The sequence below is a fragment of the Mobula birostris genome, chromosome 1, assembly GCF_030028105.1.
Source record: "Mobula birostris isolate sMobBir1 chromosome 1, sMobBir1.hap1, whole genome shotgun sequence".
NCBI lineage: Eukaryota > Metazoa > Chordata > Chondrichthyes > Myliobatiformes > Myliobatidae > Mobula > Mobula birostris.
Genome location: NC_092370.1, coordinates 238,619,823 through 238,646,775, shown reverse-complemented (window position 1 = coordinate 238,646,775; position 26,953 = coordinate 238,619,823). Strand labels below are relative to the sequence as shown.

Below are 26,953 nucleotides of genomic sequence, written 5' to 3'. Positions count from 1 at the left end.
TGGTCCACTCTCCTCTCCTATCAGATTTCTTCATCTTCAGCCCTTTGCCTTTTCCACCTATCACTTCCCAGCTTCTTACTTCAATCCCTCCTCCACCCACCAGGCTTCACCTATCACCTTCTAGTTTGTCCTTCTTTCCCTCCTCCAAGCTTCTTATTCTGGCGTCTTCTCCCTTCCTTTCCACTCCTGGTGAAGGGTCTTGGCCAAAACATCAACTGTTTATTTATTTCCATGTAGATGCTGCCTGACCTGCTGAGTTCCTCCAGCGTCCTGTGTTTGCCCCTCTGGATTTCCAGGATCTGCAGAATCTCTCATATTTGTGAGACCCCATCACCCCCCCCCCCACCCCAGTGTCCAATGCAAAGAATTTCTCACATCTATGTTTAAGTTCTTTCTTTGGATCAATCTGAACAAAATAAAGAATGCCAAATTTTGCCAGCTATTGTAGTCATTATTATTTGCCTCACAGCCCCAGAGACCCAGGTTTCATCCTGACCTCAGGTACTGTCTGTGTGGAGTTTGCACACTCACTCTGCGACTATGTGCCTACGTTCTGCCTGAACCATTTCCGCCAACAAGACTGACTGCGAGATTGTGGCAAGTGCGTATAGTCTCTCAGTAAAAATGTACAATCATATCTTCCTCGTTCTTGTGCCGTGCATATGTAATACCACCCACATCCCAAAAACATGTAGATAGATTCCTTAATTAGCCACTTAATTGCCTGCAGTGTGTAGGTGCCCGATACAAAGCAGGGGGGATGCACAGTAATGTTAAAGCAATTAGATTGGATTTGTGTACAATTAATGTAAATGGACGGTGTGAACTTCATGGGCCAAAGAGCTTGTTTCCATGTTGTATCACTCTATAATTCCCCCACCCTCCCCCATTGCTGTAAGCTACATGCTTCCAGCAACAGCCTTTACCCCTATTAGTGGCAGCTTGGTCACAGCTTATCATAGTCATAGAGATGTACAGCACCGAAAAAGGCCATTTGGCCCATCTAGTCTGTGCTGAACCATTTAAAGTGCCTACTCCCAACAACCTGTATCAGGACCATGGCCCTACCATACATGTACCTAACCAGACAAGGGAATATCTGCAGATGCTGAAAATCCAAGCAACACACACAAAATGCTGGAGGTACTCAGCAGGCCATTAATTCTACTTCCCACTCCCATCTGTCAGTCCATGGCGTCCTCTACTGCCATGATGAAGCCACACTCAGTTTGGCAGAGTGAAACACCTTATTCTCCATCTGGGTAGCCTCCAACATGCTGGCGTGAACAGTAATCTCTCAAACTTCCAGTAATGGACCCCCCCCCCCTTCATCATTCCCCATTCCCATTTTCCTCTCTCACTTTATCTCCTTACGTGCCCATCACCTCCCTCTGGTGCTCCTCCTCCTTCCCTTTCTTCCATATTTTTATGTCCTCTCCTATCAGATTACCCATTCTCCAGCCCTTTATCTCTTTCACCAATTGACTTCCCAGCTCTTTACTTCACCGCTCCTCCCTCCCGGTTTCACCTATCACCTACTACCTTGTCCTTCTTCCTGCACCCCCACCACTTTCTTACACTGACCTCGTCTTTTCTCTCCAGTCCTGAAGAAGGGTCTCAACCCGAAACGTCGACCGTATTCTTTTCCACTGATGCTGCCTGGCCTGCTGAGTTCCTCCAGCATTTTATGCGTGTTGCATGTACCTATCCAAATTTCTCTTGAATTTTGAAATCGAGCTTGCATGCACCATTTATGCTGCCAGCTTGTTCCACACTCTCATGATCCTCTGAGTGAAGAAGTTTCCCCTCATGTTCCCCTTAATGCTTTCACCTTTCACCCTTAACCCATTACCTCTAGTTGTAGTCCCAACCAACGCCAGTGGAAAAACCTGCTATCACATCAGAAACACCCTGAAAAGGTAACTCCTGGATTACATTTCTCCACCTCCAGATCTGACTTTAGCCCTTCTGTCACAATCACTCAAAAACCCTCTTCCTCTTCCCATAAAAATAACCTCTTTCCCATTCCTCCTTAGGCATTCCTGTTCTGAGACCATAATGCAAAAATACTTTGTCAGGACGCTCCAATAGTTACCATTATCTTACCCTCTGCCCTTTATACACCCATTGGAAATACAAGGCCTGAAATTCAAAAACTTTCATTAGACTTGCTAATCTATAACTGGCTGCAGTGGCTGGATTTGATCTGGAGCTTTACTGCACACAGCCCGTTAACCACTATAGTGGTTACTATATTCTATAATTTCCCACAACAAAAGTGGCAGTGCACATTTACACTACATCCTTTAAACCAAATCAGGTCAGCCGGTAGCCATGCAGGAATATAGATGGTTCAGCAAATCCATTTATAAGATTTCTCCTCCAAGGCAACATAAATTCCAGTTGAGCCTTGTTTTGGGCTTCTGTGACCACTGCAAAATACCATAAAACCGTATTCAGCTTTTCATCGACAAGGTGTGTTGCTCTGAGATTGAATTTGATAATCACATTCCAATGGGGGAATCTGATGGAACTGCATTTCAAATGCTTTGCTTAGTATGAATATCCAATAGCACTGTGTGTTTTATGCACACAACAGATGAACAATCACAACACAAATTAAATAAAGTTTAACTGAATTCAAATCAAAGAAAATGGCTCCCAATTAATCTAAATTTTGTTTAAAAAATTAATTTCAAATGTTTTTTTATTTTTCAGGAGCAATCTTTGACACTTGAGGGGAAATACAGGGTTTAGAGCAGAAGGATTGTCCAGCTTGTCACATTGATGGTAAAGGACATTGTAACTCCTGGGATTCAGGAGGCATGAGAGACCACTAGTCCAGGAGTACCCTGGTAAAGGCACCCTGCCTAAATACTTACCCACAACTCCCAGATCACATCCCTCTCCCTGTGCACCCAAACTCATCAGGCAATTGCAACCAGTTCAGGACATATAGATTAATAGTTACCCATGAAGACACACACCTATCTTAAGTCTCCAACTTCAACTTCCGGTAATTCCGTCCCCTCCCTTCCCCTATCCCTATTTCACTCTGCCTCCTCCCCCAGCTGCCTATCACCTCCCTCATGGTTCCGCCTCCTTCTACTACCCATTGTGATTTCCCCTATTACTTCTTCATCTTTCCTGCCTATCCCCTGCCTGCCTCCCCTCCCCCACCCCTTGATCTTTCCCCTTACTGGTTTTTCACCTGGAACCTACCAGCCTTCTCCTTCCCACCCGCCCCCCACCTTCTTTATAGGGCCTCTGCCCCTTCCCTCTTCAGTCCTGATGAAGGACTCTGGCCCGAAACGTTGACTGATCGTTTCCACGGATGCTGCCCGACCTGCTGAGTTCTTCCAGCGTGTTGTGAGTGTTGCCTATCTGAAGTCAGCCCTGCCCCATCCAAAACTGGGTGAGCTCCTTCTGTGAAGTATGTGTAGCACAAACATCTAGCACATCAGATCCCAATGTGTTTCAGAGATTGACGAAGAAAAATACCACCATCTACCACTCTGTAAATCCACACTCCAGCTTGGGTTAAACACATGGTAGGGGCTTCCCAATTTGTTAAAAGGCACCTACGGAGAAGATGAATAATGTATTGCACATAAAAGAAGATGGCTGAAACTCAGGCCTATCTGTGAGACCCCTGCAGTTGATCACATATTGTCAAGGCTGATAGCCAACTAATGGCTGGGGTTAGAAGTGATCCTGGTGCTTGTGGAAGTGTATGTACTGGCTGGCAGAAAATCCGAAGGAGGAGAGTAAGAATTAATCAAAGAAATTCTATTATAACGAGGAGGAAGGCTTTTTCCAGTAACCTTCTTCAGCCAAAATTGTTGATTTGGTGCATTGGTCAATCCTCGAATCACCTCATAAAAGAAAAGGAAGAGAATGCTCTTCTTGCTTCACCATTCATTATAGTCCGTAAGTCCAAAAGACACGGGAACAGAATTAGGCCAGCTGGCCCATCCAGTCTGCTCTGGCATTTTATCATGCCTGATTTATTACCCCTCTCAACCCCATTCTCCCCATGACCTTTGATACCATTACTTTATACTTTATTTTCGCCAAACAATTGATACTAGAATGTACAATCATCACAGCAATATTTGATTCTGCGCTTCCCACTCCCTGGATTACAAATATTAAATATTAAAAATAGTAAAATTAGTAAATATTAAAAATTTAAATTATAAATCATAAATAGAAAATAGAAAAATGGAAAGTAAGGCAGTGCAAAAAAACCGAGAGGCAGGTCCGGATATTTGGAGGGTACAGCCCAGATCTGGGTCAGGATCCGTTCAGCAGTCTTATCACAGTTGGAAAGAAGCTGTTCCCAAATCTGGCCGTATGAGTCTTCAAGCTCCTGAGCCTTCTCCCAGAGGGAAGAGGGGCGAAAAGTGTGTTGGCTGGGTGGGTCGTATCCTTGATTATCCTGGCAGCACTGCTCCGACAGCGTGTGGTGTAAAGTGAGTCCAAGGACGGAAGATTGGTTTGTGTGATGTGCTGCGCTGTGTTCATGATCTTCTGCAGCTTCTTTCGGTCTTGGACAGGACAACTTCCATTTCTTTTTTAATGTAAATGTAAGCAGCATCTGAATGTGCAACATCTGATTCAAATACTGCCAGTCGGTAATTACTAATTAGGAAGCCAACAACCTCCACTTTAAATAAACTCTAGGTCTTAGCCTCCACAGCCACCTGTGGCAATGAATTCCACAGATTCACCACCCTCAGGCTAAAGAAGTTCCTGTTCTAAATAGGTGCTCTTCTATTCTGAGGCTGTGCCCTCTGGTCCTAGATTCTCCCACTGTTGAAAACATCCTCTCCATGTCCACTCTATCTTGGCCTTTCAATATTCAATAGGTTTCAATGAGATTCCTCCCTGATTTTTCTAAACCCCAGCAAGTACAGGCCCAGAGCCATCAAATGTTCCTCATGTGTTAACCCTTTCATACCTGGGATCATTCTCATGAACCTCCTCTGCACCCTCTCCAATGACAGCACATCCTTTCTTATATAAGGAGCACAAGACTGTTCACAATACTCCAGATCAGGTCTGACCAAATCGTTGCAAAGCCTCAATGTTTTAGTCAGCATGGAAACAGGCTTTTTGATCCACATTACATGACTGACCTTGTAGCTCAGTTCCTTCTCAGGGTTTACCACCCTCTGAGTTAATAAAATTCTCCTCATCTCATTGGTCCATTAACATTCCCATCAGGATAGATCAGGCATGACTGGTATCATTTGGTACACAGTAGTGTAGTGGTTAGCACAACATTTTGCAGGACCAGTGACGCAGGTTCAATTCCCGTCCCTGCCTATAAGGAGTTTGCACATTCTCTCCGTGACTGTAATCATTTCCTCCAGGAGCTCCAGTTTCTTTCCACAGTCCAAAGACATACCAGTTGGTAGATTAATTGGGCATCGTAAATTGTCCCGCGATTGGGCTCAGATTAAATCAGGGGATTGCTGGGCAGTGTGGCTTGAAGGACTGGAAGAGCCTATTCCGCGTTCTATCCCAATAAATAAAATTAATACTCCCATTCTCAATTGCTGCAGATGAAGCTGGACCTGAAACAAATTGTGGATGAAGGCTACAATGAACCAATGGCTGACTGGCAGTATTTGAATCTGATGTTGCACATTCAGATGCTGCTTACATTTACATTAAAAAAGAAATTCAGTACTAAGTTGATTGTGACATACAGACTTGACAATCTGACTAAAGGCTTTGTCTGTGATTGCAATAGAAACCACACAACCAAAATAAAACAGTAATACAAAGAGGCAAAAGGCACATTAATGTCTGTCCCCACATCATGCTCTTGACAATGCAGTAGATATCCATGGTTACATAACACAGTGTATTCCCAAGTGAGATTGGCAAAATAGTGTAATCTTTTCACCTATATGCTGTCGTACTGCAACCGAAAAGGCTGATTGGAGGATTCGACAAAAGATTTACCACACAATTACAATCTAGTGCATTAAGATAAATATTTGCCCTCTAATCTGTTTCATACTTACAACAACAGTGACTACAAAGGAATTTCTCATTTTGTGGGGACGGAGGTTTTGAGTGACTGTAGCTGTGTGGGAAAGGTACAAAAAACAGAATACACACTTGCCCAAAAACCAGTGACACGAACAAACGCAAGACACAAATATAACTGTATAAGTGCACATTTCTGAAGCCAGCCAGAATTGCAGTTTTACTTTCATCGTCCCAGCTAATCAGGATTGTTTTCTCCGCTAATCGCCAAGACTGATTATCACTGTAAATTAACACAAGTCTTCAGGCACATGCACACTGCTGACCTACTTCGAACGAAGGAGTCTCTCACTGATTTGCACATTAATAACACTTTGCAGCACTGAACATATGGTTCTGTATCTATTCCCAAACTTGCATGGCCACTCCTCTTACACTGTGAAGGGGGGTTATATTGTAGCTGCCTACTCCAGATCACTTCAAGCTGCCAATACCCACTATTTGAGTGGTGGGACCAATTCCACCCCCCACCACTTCCCTACCATGTGGAGAAACTTCCAGCTAACGAAAGATAAATGAACACAGTTCACTTATTTTTAGTGATACATATTTACATTTAGATAATATTCTTGAAACATATTTAAAACTCTCAGAGGATTCAATTTCTAAAACCCAAAGGAGTTCCAAAACACAGGTACAATTCCCATTAGCTAAAAAGACAGACCAACGAGTTGCAAATGAACATTGTAGAAATCAAAGGCAAGGACTGGATTCTCATCATCCTGTTTTTCTGTCATTCGTCTTGTCATTGCTTGACCATTCCTAACAAGCCCGACTGCTTTTTTTGCTACTTGGTGACTTCACATACATGTGATATTTCTCAGTTATATTCGCCAGTACGGGTGAATGCATTGTTTAATTAAGTCAAAGCGGACCCCATCGTTTTCACTTGATTAAACAATGGGCCAACGAGGACCCTTTTGTGCGTTTGTTTATGACAAGAGGCTGAGAAAAGAATATTGGTTGGGAGTTTAACTTACTCAGAAACAAGTCTTTGACAGCAGGGAGAGTCGGCTGCTGTGTTAGAAAGCTGAGCTTGGCAAAATGGCCCCTTAAGCCCTGGACATTGATTATCCATCACAATGTGAATCAAGATGGTGAGGGGTCAAGGGTAACTCTGGCAGTAGGAGTGAAGGACAGAGTGTTGGGCACTACAGGGATTTGCTCAATGTAATGGCACGATACCATCTGTACCACAGCTGTGTAATATGATGATCTACCCTGGCACAGACTGCGATCTTCAGCCAAGCGGTGAATGAAACAATCCTATTACTTCTGCTTCCAGTGCCTTGATCAGGATTTATCCCCTAGACAACATCATTAAAAGCAGATTTATGAGTTCAACATCAGATTACAGTGGCAGTTGTTGTGTCTGTATAGGTTGGCACTCCTCCTGCAGAAGGACACAACAGTTACTTCACCCAATCATTCAGTCTGATCAACACCTCCACTCATTAGCACACCCCTACCGCCACTACATCCACATCCCTCCACAGCCCCTCAGCACGCTTCATCCCCTATGCACTGCCACGTTACGCTTACGCTCCACACTTCATGCCTATACTGACACAGTCACCGTTCTGCTAAGTTTCCATATGCCCTGCTGCTACTAGAAGAGTTCCTCTTGCCAAGAGTCACTTTATCATTTCCCATCAGAGTCACCTTATGTACAGATACACCCGTACTTAACGTTACTTTATGTACATACAACCTGTCCATGTATATAAGATAAAATTATGTATATATGGCCACACTCAGTTACTTGTAGATTGTGATTTGTAGGATTGTTTTTATAATTATACAGTATTAATAGTGTTCTTTTTCTGCATTCTTGTTTTTTTTTATGCTCCATCAGATCCAGAGTAACAATCATTTTGTTCTCCTTTACACTCATACAGTATACTGAAGAATGACAATAAACCATCTTGAATCAATACTGATTGTAAGCACTTTTGCCTATCTAGAAGTCATGGAAAGTGTTCCAGAAATTAAACTTCCCTTTTCCTTCCTGATAGGTATCCTGAACAGGGGGAAATCAGAGTTGATTTTGCTTTCTCCCTTCCCCCTGGGGCCTTCAGGCCTGAGGCTAATTAAAATGGCCTAGGGAAGGAGGAGGCCTTTTGGGATGTGATGAATGACCCGATTTTTGCTCACCAGTTATGCCAAATTCAATATCAATTATTTGAAAATGAATTAAGTTCTTCTCACTCTCTTGAAAGACTTCCCTAAATATTCCTGAACTGATTCCAAAACCTATGGACTCACTTTCAAGGACTCTACAACTCATGTTCTCAATATTTATTATTTATTTATTTATTTGTTGGTTTGTTTATTAATTAATTATTATTGTATTTGCACAATTTGACTTCTTTTACACTTTGGTTGCTTGTCACTCTATTTCTGTGTTGTTTTTCATTGATTCTATTATATTTCTTTCTTCTACTGTGAATGCTTGCAGGAAAATGAATCTCGGGGACGTATATGGTGATATATGCATATTTTGATAATAAATTGACTTTGAATTTTGAATTACAAAATATATACAATGTAGCAAATGGATGCACCCCTTCCCTCCACTAGCCTGCAGGTCACCTGTGGGCAAGGTGTAGCACCTGCTTAGCCCCTGATCAGGGTCACGTGAAGCCCTGGGAGCAGGTGGTGGATAGTCGTATGAGCAGCTGGTGCAGATCACAAATCCTGGTTGTGCGACCACTGACACCAGGCAGACAAACTCTGATGAGAATTGATAATGACGGGTCACCCATCTTGAAAAGACACTGCCCAGAAAAACGACGTCACTTTTGTAGAAAAAATTTGCCAAGAACAATCATGGTCATGGAAAGACCATGATCACCCACGTCATACGACACAGCACATAATGAATGAAGGATAGAATGCAGAATAACTTTGTGACTCTGTATAAGACTTATCAAACACAGAAGATATTTAAATACAGATACCATCACCCACCTTTCAAACCTCATTTACAAAATGCTGGTGTGTCAGCGAAAGGAGTACAAGGATTTTGGTTCACCTGCTGCAGGTGTATTACACGGTCAGAGTACTAATGGTTCAAACAGGTGAACCGCTCCATTTGCCTTGCATTCCTCCATCTTATCATCTAAATTCGAGCTACAGACTTGACTGGCCACATTCCTCCCGCTTACATTTTTAACGTCTTCCTTTCAGTTCATGCATGATGTCATCGGTGAGGCATACCAGTGGCAGGAAATAGAGTAAAATATGCAGTGCCCTTACTGACACAGATTCCTCCTTAACATTTCCAGTCCTGTCACAAAGAAGACAAGCTGAAATCAATTTCTCTAAAACATGCCCAAGAACCTGTCTGGTGTGATTAATGTGACCAATGCCATCACTTTCAAAGTAAAGTTAATCATTTATTTTCTCCTTGTGTTTATTTTCTTTGCCTCTCCACTAACAGCCCCCGCTAATGTCCTTACTTTGACCTCCTTTATTAATACAAGTCATCTCACCATCACCCCCAGAACTCTTTGGAATCCAACCTCTGTTAATCGTTGAAAATGCCAAAGTTTTGCCTCTTTTTTATGAGGCTTTTTCTTAGAGAATCCCCTGGGATCACAGATGATTTGCTCCCACTCCAGATCTGTGGGCTCAGAGATGACCTAAGAGATGAAGGTAGGAACTGCAATCTCTTTCACAGATGGGGAAGGTGGTAGATGATAGGGTGGTGTGCTCTAAAGATTAAACACAAGAGATTCTACAGCTGCTAGATGAAAGGTCTCAGCCAGAAAGGCCAACGGTCAAGCGTTTCTATTTAATATCAGAGCATGTACACAGTATACAACCTGAAATTCTTACTCTTCGCAGAAAAACCCCAAAGAACGAAGACTGTCTATTCATTTCCATAGAACCTGCCTGACTTGCTGTGTTTCCCCAGCAATAAAAGTGGCTTGCTCTAAAGATTAGCTTAGCTTGCTTGCTTTCTTTCTTTCTTTCTTTCATTTATTTATTTATTTGTTTGTTTGTTTGTTTGTTTGTTTGTCACGTGTACATTGAAACTTTAATGTTAATGACCAACACAGTCTAAGGATGTGCTGAGGGCAGCCCATAAGTGTCGTCCTGCTGCCATAGTCCGCTCGCAATTTACTAATCCTAACTCACTCATATTTACAACATGGGAGGAAATCAGGTAATCCAGAGGAAACCCATACAGTCACAGGGACAACTGTGGCAGGAATTGAACCTCAAATGCTGGTGATATGAAATGTTATGCTAATTGCTACGTTACTGTTGACACTGACCCTTTGCCTGGTCCTGGTGCAGACATCCCACCCTGCAAAAACTCATTTCAGGGAGGTAGCACCATCAAATTGCGGGAGACTCCCGGAACTTCCGGGAGGGGTGGGATGTCTGCACTAGAGTAGCTCCTTAGCAGCTAGCTAGCTAGTTCAAATAACGTTAGCTATGCTAATGAACAAATGACACTTGTTAAACTCACCTCAACATGTCTTTTACAGTCTTAACCCACCATGGGCAATAGAAAAGTCACTGTTGCAAACAGCGCAGTGAGCAATACTGTCATTATTTTGACCCCTATTAGGCAGGGGTACAATTTAGTGCAGTCTGGGGTGAAGTACGTTTTATATTTTCTTTTTTTGGAACACTCTGCCTTGGCGCACTCTCGCTCTCTCTCTCTCTCGCTCTCTCTCTCTCACTCGTGCTCTCTCTTGCTTTCTCTCTCTCGCTTGCTCGCTCTCAAAAAAATTGATTTCCATGAAATTGTATATAATTTGCAGGCATCAGGGAGCCACTATTAATATGCAGGAGACTCCTGGAACTTCCAGGAGAGGTGGGATGTCTGCTGGTGTATGGACCAGGGTTTTTGCTGTCAACCCTGAATACTTCCTCATTTTTGACAGTCTAGAGCCGGAGTCAGCACAACATTTTTTGTTCAATGTTTTGAGGAGATTCTACTCTTCGGAGTCTTATCAGACATGCAAATAATATGTCTGGGCATATTCTGGAGTTATGGTGGTAAACAGCAAATACCAATTTCAACTGCAACCTGAACGTGGATTGTAGATTGAATTTAAAATGCATCCAGAACAAATGTGTTCTTGGAGCTGCATTTTGGGGTTGGTTGCAAACAAAGAAACACCTCATTTGACCTGAGATGTCTGCAAATGCATGAATGCAGCCCAGAGCGAGTGGGGATTAGCATTCATTTTGGGTATCTGGAGTGTGGGTGTGAAGATGGAGGTGTTGGAAAATTATATGTAATTCAAAGCAAGCATTGTGGATACATCATAACTATAGAATTGTCCTGCTGTAACTTTGATCTTTAGCATATAAAGATGTCATGTAATATTGGGCCAGGCAGGTCTCTTCTTCCAAGAGAGTCTCCAGAATGATTCCGGTTTATTTGACTGAATAAAGACTTCTATATCCACGAGCTTCAATGTCTCACCAGTGACTTTGATTAGAGTCACAAATGATATAGTTTACGGAATGAGGATAATTCAGACCTCAGCGCTGAGGTTGTTAGACTGGGAGAGGACATAGATGTTGGATCATTTATCATTTTTGTTTCTGTTGTTATTTTGTGCGAGTTTGATCGGGGCGGTCTGCAGATAACGAACGACACAGCACTGGATTGAACTGAACTGAGCTGAACTGAATATGTCTGGACTCTTTCGATGATGACTTCGTGGCTTAGTCTTTTATATTCTGTGTTTCTCGTTTGTTTTTTCCATTTGTGCGATTTTATTTTGTGTGTGTGGGGGGGGGCGGTTGATGTTTTTCTTTGAGCAGGTTCCATGGTTTTCTTAGTTTCATGGCTGTGGGAAGATGAAAACTTTGAGATTAAATGTATTTTGAACTTTCAATCTTTGAGTCTCTTGAATTTATCTTTCCAGTGGATTTGGAAGACTTTGTGAAGATGATGGTATCTTTCCAATGCCTTGAACTCTCTGCCAGGTCTGAATGTGGATTTTCAGATATCTTTGTATCTCTATGCCAAGTTAAATTGAGTTTATTGTCATGTACACAAACACAGCAAGTTCCATCACAATGACAAACTTGCTCTAACAGCAGAGGCAAATGGTGTGTTGGTATATGATGCAAAGTTCAAAGTAAATTACAGAGAACAAATATTTTTCGGTGTATCTTGTGGATTTTGGGCTGCTGATTATGAAAATCACTCCGAAATTTCCCTATCATGCATCATTTTTTAAAATTGCCAATATTTGATATTTGAATTCATATTTCAAGTAAGAATAACTGATGCCAAGATTAAGGAAGGCATTTTTGTTCGTCCACCAATCAAACAGGTCATCAACAACAATCAATTTGAAGAACTTCTAGTGGGGTCAGAGAAAAGTGCATGGAAAGCATTCAAAGGTGTTGCTGTAATTTCCCTTGCCAACTATACAGAGCACCAAGCTATGTGCGGCTGGTTGACAACATGTTTCAAGCATAGAAAACCATGAAGTGCAACATGTCACTGAAGATTCATTTTCCGCATTCCCATTTAGATTTCTTCCCTGCAAGTCTTGGGGCTGCCAGTGACGAGCATGGTGAAAGATATCACCAGAACATATGGAGAAACAGTATCAGGACAACTGGAATCCATTAGTGCTGGCTGATTATTGTTGGACTCTTAAATGAGAAGCCTCAGACACTGAGTACAAAGAAAAATCATCAGCAAAACCTTTTTAGCTTAGTTTACTATTGCAAAGCATCAGCACCATTCTGCAATTAAACACATTACTGTATACTGAATAAAAGTTCATTTATTGTTTCTCCAAATTCCTATGCGATACAAGCAGTCTGAGTTTATATCTGTGTTCAGCTTCAAGCAGTCTATCTTGAACAAAAAAAAATTCTAAGGAAGCAACACTTTCAAAAGAAAAATTGCTGTCCAGTGTTATCATCAATGTTATGATGGCAAGTGTGGAGGAAATGTTGTTTTCAATCTATACTACCTGGGGTCTGCCAGTGAGGAAAATGAGGATCCAGTTGCACATGGGAGGTACCAAGGCCCAGTTCTTGGAGCTTAGTGATGCGTTTCAAGGGGTAATAGTGTTGAATGCTGAGCTGTTGTCATTGAAGAACATCCTGACGTATGCATCTTCATTGTCCAGATGTTCCAGAGGTGAGTGAAGGCCAATGAAATAATGATCTGTGAATTTTATCACCTCTGTCTACCTTTATAGCTTCCAGAGGCAGAGCCAGGAATAACTGACCTAAGCGCCTGATAACGACTAATTCCTGATTGGCACAGAATCTATTAATTCCATCATCCACACTCAGCCCACATAAAATTCCTTTGATCTCTTTCCCAACTGCAAAGACAAGTGAACCTCCACAGTTTACTTGTCAGAGTCTACCAACTATAATCCTTCTCAATTTCAAGATATGCCTACCATGAACAGTCTCTCTCTAATTTCTTGTTGTTACCACCTTCTACATTACCAGTTGTTTGAAAGCCTGTGGATAATTCTCACCAATGTGTTCTGCCCTTTAGTCCTTCCTAGCTCTAACACAGATTGATATTCTAAGCCAATGCTAAAATATGAACTTATTTCATCTTTTCATCATAATGTCCCAAACTACTTCAATACGGTATTTGCACTTTGTCTACCTGTACTGTAGTTTCTCTGTAACCGTGACACTTTATTCTGTGTTCTGTTTTCTTTTTTACTACCTCATTGTACTTAAGTGTGGTATGATCTGTTTGGGCTGCACACAAACAATAAGCTTTTCACTATATTTCACTGCATGTAAGAATAATAAATCAATACTAGTATATTTTTTCCATTTGAGGCACAGTAGCATAGTGGTTAGCAAAACACTTTACAGTACTAGTGACCCGGATTCAATTCCCACCACTATCTGTATGGAACATTCTCTCCATGACCATGTGGGTTTCCTCCGGGTGCTCTGGTTTCCTCCCACAGTCCAAAGACGTACCGGTTGGTAGGTTAATTGGTCATTGTAAATTGTCCCACGATCAGGCTAGGGTTAAGTCAGGGGTCGCTGGGCGGTGTGGCTCGAAGGTCTGGAAGAGCCAATTCTGCACTGTATCCCAACACATAAATAAATAAATAATGGTTTGTTTTATTCGTTTTAACCCAATTCCCTTTTTAAGACTGCAGGGCAGAAAATGGAGGACAGGATTCAAAGCAAAGGCTCTGTTTATACCAGAATAATCACACAAGCATATCAATGAGGGTAACATCAAACACCAGAGCTTAGAGAGGACCCATCATTACTATGGAGATCATAGTTGTAAACTTAAATGTTTCTTTGCCCAATACACTGGGTATTTGAATATACTCAGTGTAATCCATGGATAAACAGCATAGATTAGATAAAAACTGGCTAATAAGATCATAGTGAAGCTTTTTTTTCTCATGAATAACTGCTTCAAGATAAAATGACAATGCAGCTAAAGACTATTGATCTAACAATCAAAATAATAAAGACCTTAACTTCAACTGGGCCTGTTCAGAATCTTAGATTATCCCAACAAAATATTTTTGTCACAAATAAAATGCATTACATATATGTACATATCTGACACCTCACCAGAAAAACGCCCCCCTTTCCTCTATTCCCAACTCACTTCTTCTCACCTGCCTATTACTTCCCCCGGGTCCCCTCCTCCTTCCCTTCCCTCCTCTCCAGCCCTTGACCTTTCCCACCCACCTGGCTTCACCTTTCACCTTCCCAATAGTCTCTTACCCCTCCCCGCCACCTTTTCATTCTGGCATCTTTCCCTTTCCTTCTCAGTCCTGAAGAAATTTCTCAGTCTGAAACATCAACCGTTTTCCATAGATACTGCCTGACCTGCTGAATTCCTTCAGCATTTTGTGTGTGTTGCTTCCAAAAAAATATAATGTTGCTTTAATTTTGCTTTTGAGGAACAAACAATGAAATAATTAACAAACATTATAATTTGTTAAAGTAAATGAATATTGATCTGAATTCATTCAACACCAATGTAGACAACCTCCATGTTAATAAATAAAACTGTCCAGACATTCATCTACACAATTCTATTTATGTTTGTTCCTCATTTGAAGAAGGGACATTTGGAAAACTTGTGAAATGTCTGGGTCACTAAACTTTCAGACATTCAGGAATAGGAATCAGCAGTTACAAAGGTTAACAAATATTATTGTGATGTTTACTCTCTCCTTTGTAAGGGGACCTCAATACTCATCTCAGGTCCCTTGAAATGTATCTTCTATAGATGAGTTTGAGAGTGATTAACAAGTCAGTCTCCAACCTGATAGCATGAATATCGAGTTTTCCTTCCAGTTAAAAAAAAATTCCCTCTTCTTTTATTCTCACTTTGGCTTCTTACCTCTCCTCACCTGCCTATCACGTCCCCCTGGGTCCCTTCTCCTCCCCTTTCTCGTATGGTCCACTTTCCTCTCCAATCAGATTCTTTCCCACCCACATAGCTTCACTTATCACCTTCTAGATATTCTCTTTTCTCTCCTGCCACCTTTTTAATCTGGCATCTTCATCCTTCTTTACCAGTCCTGAAGAAGGGTCTCAGCCAAACATATTGACTGTTTATTCATTTCCATGGATGCTGCCTGACCTGTTGAGTTCCCCCAGCATTTTATCTGTGTTGCTTTGGATTTCCAGCATCTGCAGAATTTCTCGTGTTTAAGTCAGTATTGGGATGTTTCCTGCCTCAGCAAGCCTAGAACCAGGACACATAGCCTCAATATAGGGGTTCAGCCACATAGGACTGGAAGCAGAGAATGCACGGAACAATTAAATATTTTATTTATTTGTTTTTCGGCATCGGTGCATGACTGATAATGCCAAAATTTATTCCCCATTCCTAATTGCCCTTGGGAAAGGAAACAGTTTTCTTGAACTGCTGAAATGCTTCTTTTGTAGGTACTCCCACAGTGCAGTCTGGTGGGGCAATTGGTATCTGGTTTATTTCATTGTCACATCTACTGAGGACCAGTGGAAAACTTTGAGGCATGACAGCACCTCTACTTTCTTCGGTTTGTGTAAATTTGTCATGTCATCAAAAACTATGACAAACTTCTATAGATGCACAGTGGAGAGTATCCTAACTGGTTGCATCATGGCCTAGTATGGAAACACCAATGCACAGGAACAGAAAGTGGTGAACACAGCCCTTGTCACCTTTAAGGACACCTATATGGTGTGCTGCCACAAGAAAGCATCATCCGTCATCAAGGACCAGCACCATGCTCTCTTCCCACTACTACCGTTATCAGACATCCCACCTCTCCCGGAAGTTCCGCGAGTCTCCCGCATACTAATAGTGGCTCCCTGATGCCTGCAAATTACATACAATGTCCTGGAAATCAATTTTTTTGAGAGCAAGCGAGAGAGAGAGAGAGAGCGCGCGTCAGAGAGAGCGAGCGACCACGAGAGAGAGCGCGAGAGCGAGAGAGCGAGCACGAGAGCAACCACGAGAGAGAGAGATAGTGCAAGAGAGCGAGCGCGCGCACGAGAGAGAGCGCCATGGCAGAGTGTTCCAAAAAAAGAAAATATAAAACGTAGGTCACCCCAGACTACACTAAAGTGTACCCCTGCCTAATAGGGGTCAAAAATAATGACAGGGTTGCTCACTGCACTGTTTGCAACAGTGACTTTTCTATTGCCCATGGTGGGTTAAGACTGTAAAAGACATGTTGAGGTGAGTTTAACAGGTGTCATTCGTTCATTAGCATAGCTAATGTTATTTAAACTCGCTGGCTAATTGCTAAGGAGCTACTCTATTGCAGACATCCCATCTCTCCCGGAAGTACCTGGAGTCTCCCGCAAATTGATGGTGCTGCCTCCCTGAAATGAGTTTTTGCAGGGTGGGATGTCTGCATTATGCAGGAGGTACGGAAGCCTTAGGTCCCGTGGCACCAGGTTCAGGAACAACCATCACGCTCCTGAACCGGTGTGGGTAACTCCACTCACCATAACTCTGAATTCTACAACCCATGTACTCTTTTCAACTCATGTTCTCTGCATTATGTTTTTATTTGCATATTATTTTCTTTTACACATTTTACACTTTACTCGCTTTACAGGTATGACCCTGTGGCCAAGCATAGCTCCAGTGCGTCTGCTGATGACACTACTGTCACAGGCCCAATCAAAGGTGGTGACAAATCAGTTTATAGGAGGACACTGAAAATCTGACTGAGTGGTACCACAGCAACTTCTTACTCAATGTCAGCAAGACCAAGGAGATAATTATTGACTTCAGGCGGATGAAACTGGGAGTCCATGGCCCAGTCCTCACTAGGGGATTAATTCCTTGGTCTTATTATTTCAGGGACCTGTCCTGGGCCACCCAGTATGTAAGTGCAATTATGAAGAAAGCACGGCAGCAACTCTACTTCCTTAGGAGTCTGCGAAGATTTGTCATGACAATAATAAATTGACAAACTTGTATGGCTGTGTGGTGGAAAGTATAATCACTGCTGCATCACAGCCTGTTATGGAAACACCAATGCCCTTGAACAGAAAATCCTACATATGTAGTGGATATGGCCCAGTCTATCACAGGTAAAGCCCTCCCCACCATTGCGCACATCTACATGCAACACCGTTGCAGGATTGCAGCATCCATCATCCGGGACCACCCCTACCCCACCATCCAGGCCATGCTCTCTTCTCACTGCTGCCATCAGGAAGAAGGTACTGGAGGCTCAAGACTCACACCACCAGGCTCAGGAACAGTTATTACCTCAACCATCAGACCCTTGAACCAGTGGGGATAACTTCACTCAACTTCACTTGCTCCAGCACTGAACGGTTCCCAAAACCAAATGGACTCACTTTCAAGGACTCTTCATCTCACATCCTCCGTATTGCTTATTCATTTATTTTTTTTTCTTTTTTCTTTTCACAGTTTGTTGCCTTTTGCACACTGGTTATCTTCCCTGGTAAGTGCGGTCTTTCATTGGTTCTATTATGGTGATTGGACTTACTACATATGCTGGCAAGAAAATTAATCTCAGGGTTGCATATGACAACATAGCTGTACTTTGATAATACATTTACTTTGCACTTTAAATTCTCATTATTTGTCTGTTTTTGTTATGTATACTTTTTCATGGAAGTATTTATTTTCCTGTAAAATAAATATTTTTTAATATAATAAAATTACTATATTTCAATGTTACAAATTAATTAATCTGTATGAATATAGGGTAAGGAGTCTTTATATGCGATTTAGCATAATGTATTGATTTTTTTTCTTGTACTCTGTATTCTTATATGTAAAATTAATAATAAAATATTGGAAAAGAAAGGAAAATGAATTTCAAGGTAGTACATGGTAACACATTCATACTTTGAAAATAAATTTTAAACTCTCCACTGTGCATCAATAGATTTCAAGATGGTGCTGATGAGTAATGGCAATATTTGCATGCAACTCACAAAACTTCCAGATATAGTAATTCTGATTCTGCCCTGTTGGAGATGCATAGTAAATTCAGATTTAAAGTAAATTACTTGGCAAGTTGGTGGCCACCAAAGGTTACCAGCCACCTAGCATCTTCTGGAGAATTGCAAATAAAATTGAACAATTGTACATTGATCATTAATTATCACCAATTCTGGACTCCTGTTGCAAAGAAGGTCATCAGTGAAACGTATGGTTTGAGTTCTCCTCCCTAGGGCTTTGGGTGCTCAGTCGGTGAGTAATAATAAAGACTAAAATAATCAGCATTATCGGTCTGGAAAGGAATTAAGGTGGGAAAGTGGATCTGAGATGGAGGATCCAATCTTTTTAAGTATTTGGACAGCCTCAAGGATCAATGCATAACTTACCCTCTACCTGCTTAATGTTCTTTACTTAACTCATTTAGAGATACAGCATGGAACAGACCTTTCCGCTCAAAGGGCCACACTGCCCTGCAACCCTCCTCTGTAACGCTAGCCTCATCACAGGACAGCTTATGGTGGCCAGTTAACCAAATAACTGGTACATCTTTCGACTGTGGGAGGAAACTGGAGGATCCAGTGGAAACCTACACACTCACGGGAGGAACGTACAGACTTTCTTAGAGAGGACATCGTAATTGAACCCCGAACACCAACGCCCCGAGATGTAATAGCATCACGCTAACACCGCAGCACTACCATAACATCCTTATACCCTAATGCACAGAGCTTCCTGTTCACCCAGTAACCTGGTGCGTTCTGACTCACACAAGTTCCCAATTCACCAATTTCTTCCCCATTTTCAACACCTTATTCCTGTAATTTTCTCAGCGTAACCTTCTCTATATTCGCTCTCTCCAAACAGTTTCTCTATGATTATGGCTCCTGCCATTTTCTCCAATTATAAAATCACTGCCAGGACCCAGAAACTTCCCTGCATTATCTGCTCAGCTTTTTTATTCCTCTCTCCACCTACAAACTTCAGGCTCCTGAACCGGCATTAGTAACTTCATTCACCACCACTCTGCACTGATTCTACGACCTACAGACTCACTTTCAAGGACTCTTTAAACTCATGTTCCCAGTATTATTTTTATCCGCACAGTTTGTCTTCTTCAACACATTGGTTGTATGTCTGTCTTTGTTCATGTATAGTTGTCCAAAAAATTCTATTGCACTTCTTTTATTCTGTGAATGCCTGCAAGAAAATGAATCTCAAGGTAGTAGGACTGAGAGGAAAAATGAATTAGTCAAGATGAAAGGAGGAACAGACTCAATGGACTAAATGGCCTAATTCTGTCCTTATGTCTTATGATGTTATACGGTAACACATACCTACTTTGATAATAAATTTACTTTGAACTTTGAATTTTTATGACACCCCTCCTAACCACTTTAAGCAAGCTTGTAGCCATTTATATTAATACTGCTTTGATTCAGTACCCTATTTGTTTGATAATCTCCCTATGAATTTCATTGTGTAGTTACATTTGAAGGATGAGTCATAAGCAAAAATTGTAGTGGGCATGCAGTGTCTATATGAACTATTACCAGCATCTTGTTGTGGGATGCTAGAAGATAAGATAGCAAAATTACTGCAGGGTCTACACTTCAGAAATATAGATATAGGAAACTCATACTTTGGCTGACTTTTCCCCATTCCCCAATGTAACCTAACAAATGTCAAATACCGTTCATATCGCCCAGACTTTCAGACCAGCACAGATCAAAGATCAAAACTGCTGCAAAGGTGCTTTGCATCAACTGGTATCACTCTTGGCAATCCATTTATATCTAAGCCATCGCAAAATTCATTCTTTAAAAGAAATACTTCTCATGCCAAGAAATTACTTTTCGATTTTTTTTTCTGTTTCCTCCAAAGGAAGATCTGGAGCTGTCAGGACAAATCATTCCATGCCACAAAGACATGACGTGCATCGTGAAATAACTGAGAACCTGCACTTAGCTATCTCCTCAGCCTGAACCAAACTGACAGGCTGCTCTAGTCAGTTATGAGAGTGCGCAGATTTTTAATGTTATTCAAGTAACTTTTCTGAGCTTTCTTTTATAGAAAGTATAACAAACTGTAATATTAAATTCTATTTGTTCCAAGGTTAAGTTACTTCTACAAAGTGTTGAAGTTTTGTCACCTGGGAATGCTCGGTTTTGAATGAGGCAATGAAATTTTGAAACAGGTGGTATGCTGTGTTCCCCCTGAAGTGTGAGCGCACACACATCTTTTGCTACTAGCGTGCAAGAGAATTTAAACTGCGCACAAAAGGTTGTCACCCTCTGCCTTGTTGGCATGTTAAGCTCATTTCACGATCGTACACAATCACATTTCCGTTTCAGGTTTCTGATGCAGGCGGCGTTGACAACATAAAGTTTGCAATGATTTGTCTGCAGATTTTAGAACTGGCTTACTTATACTGCTTTTACTGAAGAAATTATTCAGTGCGCACATGTTCTTGTTACTGGGGAAGAAATCGCACAGCACAAGATTTTTGTGCACACTCATCACATTACAAACATTGGTAGTGTGGTATGAAAGACTTAGTTCCCTACCACAGGCAGGCTACTTTTAAGGCAAAAATTGATACCTTAATTCAAACAAATATAAAATCCTACTTGATTCTTAAGTTTAACTTGCTAAAACCATTTCTGCAATTAAACTGTTAAAACAACAGAGTCTTGCATTGCATTATTGACCTTCTCAAGCACCAGGTACTGTTTACCCAGGAGAATACTTCAGAGAAGTCTGCTAAACTTTGCAGAAGTAGCACAATGAAAATTTATGAAGAAAATTCAATTAAAGGACAAAATAATTCAATTAAAATAATCAGCCATGATTCTGCAAAAGCTGGAAATCCAGAGCAATATACACAAAATGTTGGAGGAATTCAGCAGCTTAGGCAGCATCTATGGAGAGGTATTAACAGCAGAAGAGATCTTGCAGATGCTGAGTCCCAATGAAGGGTCTTGGCCCAAAACGTCGACTCTTTATTCCACTTTATACTGTAAATGCTGCCTGGTCTGCAGAGGACTATACACTCAGCCAGATCTATCATGGGTGCTAGCCTCGCTACCATTGAGGACATCTTCAAATGCCTCAGAAAGGCAGCATCCATCATTAGGGACACCCCCCCCTCCCCCGGACGCCACCATCAGGGAGGAGGTACAGGAGCTTGAAGATACACAATCAATGATTGAGGAACAGCCTCTTCCCATCTGCAACACACACACAAAATGCTGTGGGGACTCGGCAGGTCAGGCAGCATCTGTGGAAATGAATAAACATTTGACATTTCGGGCCGAGACCCTTCTTCAGGACATCCCCTCTGCCATCAGATTGCTGAATGGACAATGAACAATACCTCACTATTTATGCTTTTCCTTTGCACCAGCTATTTAATTTAATTTATGTATACCTTATGGTAATTTATAGAATATTTTATATATTGCACTGCACTGCTGCTGCCAAACAACACATTTCAGGATAAAAAGTCAGGGATGATAAACCTGATTTTGATTCTGAGTTTCTCCAGCATTTTGTGTGAATTGTTCCAATAAAAATGCATTTTATGCTTCTTCCATTCCAGATGCCAAATACCGTATCTGCTATGAGTTTTCAAACTGTGAACCGACCACACGGATTGCCAACCTCCCTAAATGACAGGAACTGCAGGCTGCAATCAAGTACGTTTTAAAGTAAACTAAAAAAAGTGTACTTTTGCACACCATGGGAAAATATGAATATCTCAGATAAGAGATTACTGGGAATATTTTTTTAGCTGATGGATAACAGCTAATTACAAAGATGGAAAATTTCTGTAATGTTGAAATTAATTTATTATTTGGAAAGGACTCATGTTATATTTATTTCAGATATTCCATTTTTTAAATACCCTCCAGCAAGAAAGATACAGGAAATTCAGCAGATCAGTATTTATACAGGGAAAGGAAAAAACACCACAGAGGTTAAAATGAAAACATTAACTACTGATAAGGCAGAGAGGTCAGACAGCATCAGCAGCGACAGTTAACGTTTCACTGCGGTCAAGTTGAACATTACCACTGTTTTTCTTGCCACAGATGGAGCCTGACCCTCTCTGTATTTCCAATACTTAATGGTTTTATTTGGTACCAAATTATATTCAAATCAGATAACAGTATCTTGAAAAAGGAAAATGTGAACACAATGTCTAGACTTACGTAATTCGGTCACTGGAAAACTACAGAGTAAAACAGAAATGTTGAAAGTACTTTGGTGAAGCTGTCACTCATAGGTTGAGTCCTCAGAAAATCTCACTGCTTGTCCAGCTGATGGCTTCCAGACACACACACACGCAAAATACTGGGGGAACTCAGCAAGACGGGCAGCATCTTTAGAAATGAATGAGCAAGTCGATATTTTGGGGAGAGACCCTTCTTCAGCACTGGAATGGAAAAAGGAAGAAAACAGGATAAGGAGGTGTGGGGCAGGGGAAGGAGTGCAGTACAAGCAAGATGATGCCAGGTGGGCCGGAGAGGGCAGAATGAAGTGAAAAGCTGGGAGGTGATAGGTGGAAAAAGTAAAGGGCTGGAGAAGGGAGTGGACCATGGGAGAAAGGGAAGGAGGAAGGGCACCAGGGAGAGGTGATAAGCAGGTGAGGAGAAGAGAAGAGGTAAGAGCGGAGAACTGAAGAAGACGGAAGGAGGAGGGTGACTTCCAGGTTTTTTTTTCGGCGTTTATTTCCGTTTTCCTGATTCCCCGGCACTTTGCTTTATTTCTCAGTACATGTTCTGAATGTTTCAACTCCGCAACATATAAATGTACTCCTTCAGTCAACACAGTAAGAACTGAAAAGTTCTCAAGCAACTTTTAACAGGTACGCTCCACTTTCAGACATACAGAGATGACACTCCTTCGTGATTATGACGGATTTCACTTTTCATGAAAATGGTTAATTCTTCAATAAGAAACGTTTGCCCAAGCTTAAGCACTGAGGTTTATGGTGACAGCATTTCCCGCAATTTCTAACATTGTTGCCACGGAAAGGATAACTGTTCAGATCTCCTGGCAACACCGACCATTCCGATACATCTTAGTCTTCAGACTTGCCGACTCTAAGGCACTAACCCCTCCTCCCTCTCTCTCTCTCTCTCTCTCTCTCTCTCCCTCTCTCTCTCTCTGCCCTCGACACTTGTAAACTCGAGGTCATCCAGAACTCAGTGACTCAGTGACCCATGTCTAACTGGCCAGGTTACTCTTGTACAATACCTCTCGGTCCTCAGTCCTCTGCCACCCTCCACTCTGACTTCCTCGTCATCCAGGGGTTTAGTCACCCCATCGGCCAATGCCTATGGTCGGAACACCTTTCACCCTCTCTCTTTGTTTTAATGTTTTCCTTCAGATCTGCCGCCTTAGTCTTAGAGTTACGCAGAACAGCAGCAGGCCCTTCGGCCCAACCAAGTAGCAGGTCAGTCCCATTTCCCGCATTTGGCCCTCATTGCTCTAACCTTTTCTATCCTGCACCTCCCAGTGTCATTGTACTCACCTCAAGCTTCCTCTGTCTGGCTGCTCGCTCCATCTATCAAACACCCCCTGTGAGCAGCAGTTGCCCCGTAAACTCTTCCCTCTCACTTTAAACCAACATCCTCTTATTTTAGTCCCTCCTACCCCGGAGGAAAAGTTCATCCGTTTCAATGTCTGTCTCAGTTTTGCTCCGCTAAATCTGCCTTTGGAATGCTCGTAATGAAGGCTCACATAAGCGCGAAAACAGGCCAATCGGCCCATCACGTCAATGCAGTCCTTTCCTTACTAAACCCCCAAACGCTAACCAAACCAGGAATGTTAAGCAGACGAAGGAAGGGGAAGGACTCACCATTCAGCCCGTTGGGAATGCTCCTGTGGTGAGAAGGAGGTCCCGAGAGGTCGTCGCTGGAGCTTTTGAGCGGAGCGCCCTTATCCGCGGCTCTGGGATGCTGATGGTGGTCGGGACTGCCGGCACTGCCGGTGCTGGAGGTGCTACTGCCGTCGCCCACGTCCCGGGGTCCGGAGCCCCCGTTCAGGTTACTCAGGCTGGTCTGGCTGTCTATAGAGCTCCGGCTGCCAGCGCCGCTGCGCTCCTCGTCCAGCATCAGCGCGATCTCCTTCAGCTCCAGGTTCTCGCCCAGCAGCGCGTCCTGCCTGCGCTCCAGCTCGGCCAGCTTCTGTTGGTAGGTGCCCACCTCCCTCCACAGCAGGCTGGCGGCGAAGCGGCCGAACCGCTGCCACTCCCTGCACAGCTTCTTGCCTTTCTGCCTGTCGTCGTCCAGGAAGCAGCAGAGCTCCCGCAGCTCGGAGTTGTCATCCTGCAGCCGCTGGTTGATGTCCTTGAGCCCCCGGATCTCCTGCAGGTGCAGCTGGAGACGCCGGTTCACCTCCTTCATCAGATTCCCGTGCTCCAGCATTAGGCTCATCCTCTCGCTCTCCGTCCGCCGCAGCCGCTTCACCAGCTCCGCCTTGCCCCATTTCACCAGCTCCTCGTCCGCTATCTTCGACAGATCTTCCTTGGACCCGTCCGGTGAATTCTTAGCCATATCCTTTTTATATCTCACACCGTCCTTATAAACCTCTGTGTCTTAATGCAACCGTCCTTAGCACCCAATTCACCTCCGGACTCTGGAATACATCATGTTGTTTTGATTATGGACCTCCCGTCCCCCACTCCTCCCTCTCTCTCTCTCTCCCTCTCTCTCCCTCTGGGTCTCTCCCCAAGGGATTAGAAAGCTGCAGCTAAGAGAGAGAGAGCGAGAGAGAGAGAGCAAAGATCTTCCGCAGGGAAAATAAAAACACACACGCAGCGAGCGATCTTCTGTCCTAGTCGGCTCCGCGATGCTCTGAGGTAAAACTCCACCTCTGCTCGTCGCTAAAATAGAAATTATAATCCCAGACCCGTGAGGTCAATTGGTTTTCGATGGCGTGAAGCTCGTTCCGCCTGGGAGAGACTGAGATCGTGCCGAACGTGGACGGGGGGGAGGGGGGTAAGAGAGCTTTCCAACCGTACCCCGCTCTCGGATGCGTCCCCAGGCCTCGGGCGACACGGCCGGCGGTCTCTGCTCTCCAAGGGCAGCGCCAAGGCAACAGTAAAGTGCAACTAGTTTCCTGAAATCGATACTCGCAACAAAGAACTTCAGCCTCTCTCACCCTCCTCCCCGGCACTGAATTTGACGCCTCTCGTCCAATGGTAGTGTCAGTCGTTCAACGGCGCCCAATCAAAGTGAAGACAAACAGAATTAAAGGCAGGTAGACAGAGCGATTTGGACAGTGTTTGTGTGTGTGTGTGACATTCTCTCTCACACACTCACTTTCTCACACACGCACTCACTCTTACTCTCTCTCTCACACACACACAAACACAGGGACTGGGCTCTCTCTGTTTTATCATGCGTGGGGCATCACCTAAACTATTCCCACATTAACCATTTGACCAGTTTATCCAATTCTGTAGCGCGGAGCAGAAACAGAGTAAATTGCAACTTTCATTTTGGTGTTGGTTTACCGAGATACGACGAAAAGCTTTTGTTAGCGTGATATCCAGACGCATCAAGCCGATGCAGTAACAAGTGAAACAGAGCTCGGAATACAGAGGAAGTGCAGAGCAGGTCAGTAAATAAAGTGCAAGAGATATGAGGTAGAATAGATCAGATTTCTGAATGGACAATGAACCCAAGTACACCTCCTCACTGTTTTTTTCTTGTTGCTCTATTTGCACTACTATATATTGTCATTGTAATTTATAGTTTTTTTTAGATTATGTACTGTAATATCCTGCGGCAGCAGTACAATGCAATACATAATAACAGAGAGAAAACAGTACAAAAATAGAAATTAAAGAAGTAGTGAGGTCGTTCTCATGGGTTGAATGTCCATTCAGAAATCGGATGGCAGAGGGGAAGAAGCTGTTTTTGAATTGTTGAGTGCGCGCCTTCTGGCTTCTTCCTGATGGTAAGGGCATGACCCGGGTGATGGGGGTCCTTAACAATGGATGTTGCCTTTTTGAGGCTTCGCTCCTTGGAGGTATGCTAGATACTGTACTACGATCAATCTGACATTTCTTTCAACCAACCGGAACAGTCGCGACGGGCCGAATAGTTGCCCGGAACCACGGGAGAATGAAGATGCTGGGATTCGGATCAAAAAAAGAGAAACTGTCTTCCGTCCATTTTGTTGCGAATGACCCCTTGAAACAAAGTAAATTTTCTATTCACTCAGATCTGCTGTTTTGGGTTTCCTCTCGTCACCTTCACGTTATTAAAGCGGGATTCCCTAATTAAATGCGGATTAAAACGAAACTGCTGGAGTAATTCAACGGCTCCAGCGGATTCTGTGGGGATGGGGTGGAGAGAAGGGGGAGAAGAGGTCGCTTCGCGTCTCCATTCCCCTGGTTTCAGATTCAGGAATCGTCCTGGGCCAGGTGTGAAGAAGGAGGGCGGA

The 26,953-nt window shown here is 42.8% G+C and overlaps 1 protein-coding gene across 2 annotated transcripts in view; it reads right to left on the bottom strand.

The window, feature by feature from the left end:
• ccdc85ca (coiled-coil domain containing 85C, a) overlaps positions 1-25,666 on the bottom strand; it is a 299,180-nt gene extending 273,514 nt beyond the window's left edge. For both annotated transcript variants that reach the window (XM_072274234.1, XM_072274242.1), the window contains exon 1: positions 24,360-25,666. In XM_072274234.1, the coding sequence (XP_072130335.1) occupies positions 24,360-25,056 (697 nt within the window). In that variant the 5' untranslated portion in view covers positions 25,057-25,666. The remainder of the gene's footprint in view (positions 1-24,359) is intronic.
• Between the last annotated feature and the right edge of the window lie 1,287 nt (positions 25,667-26,953).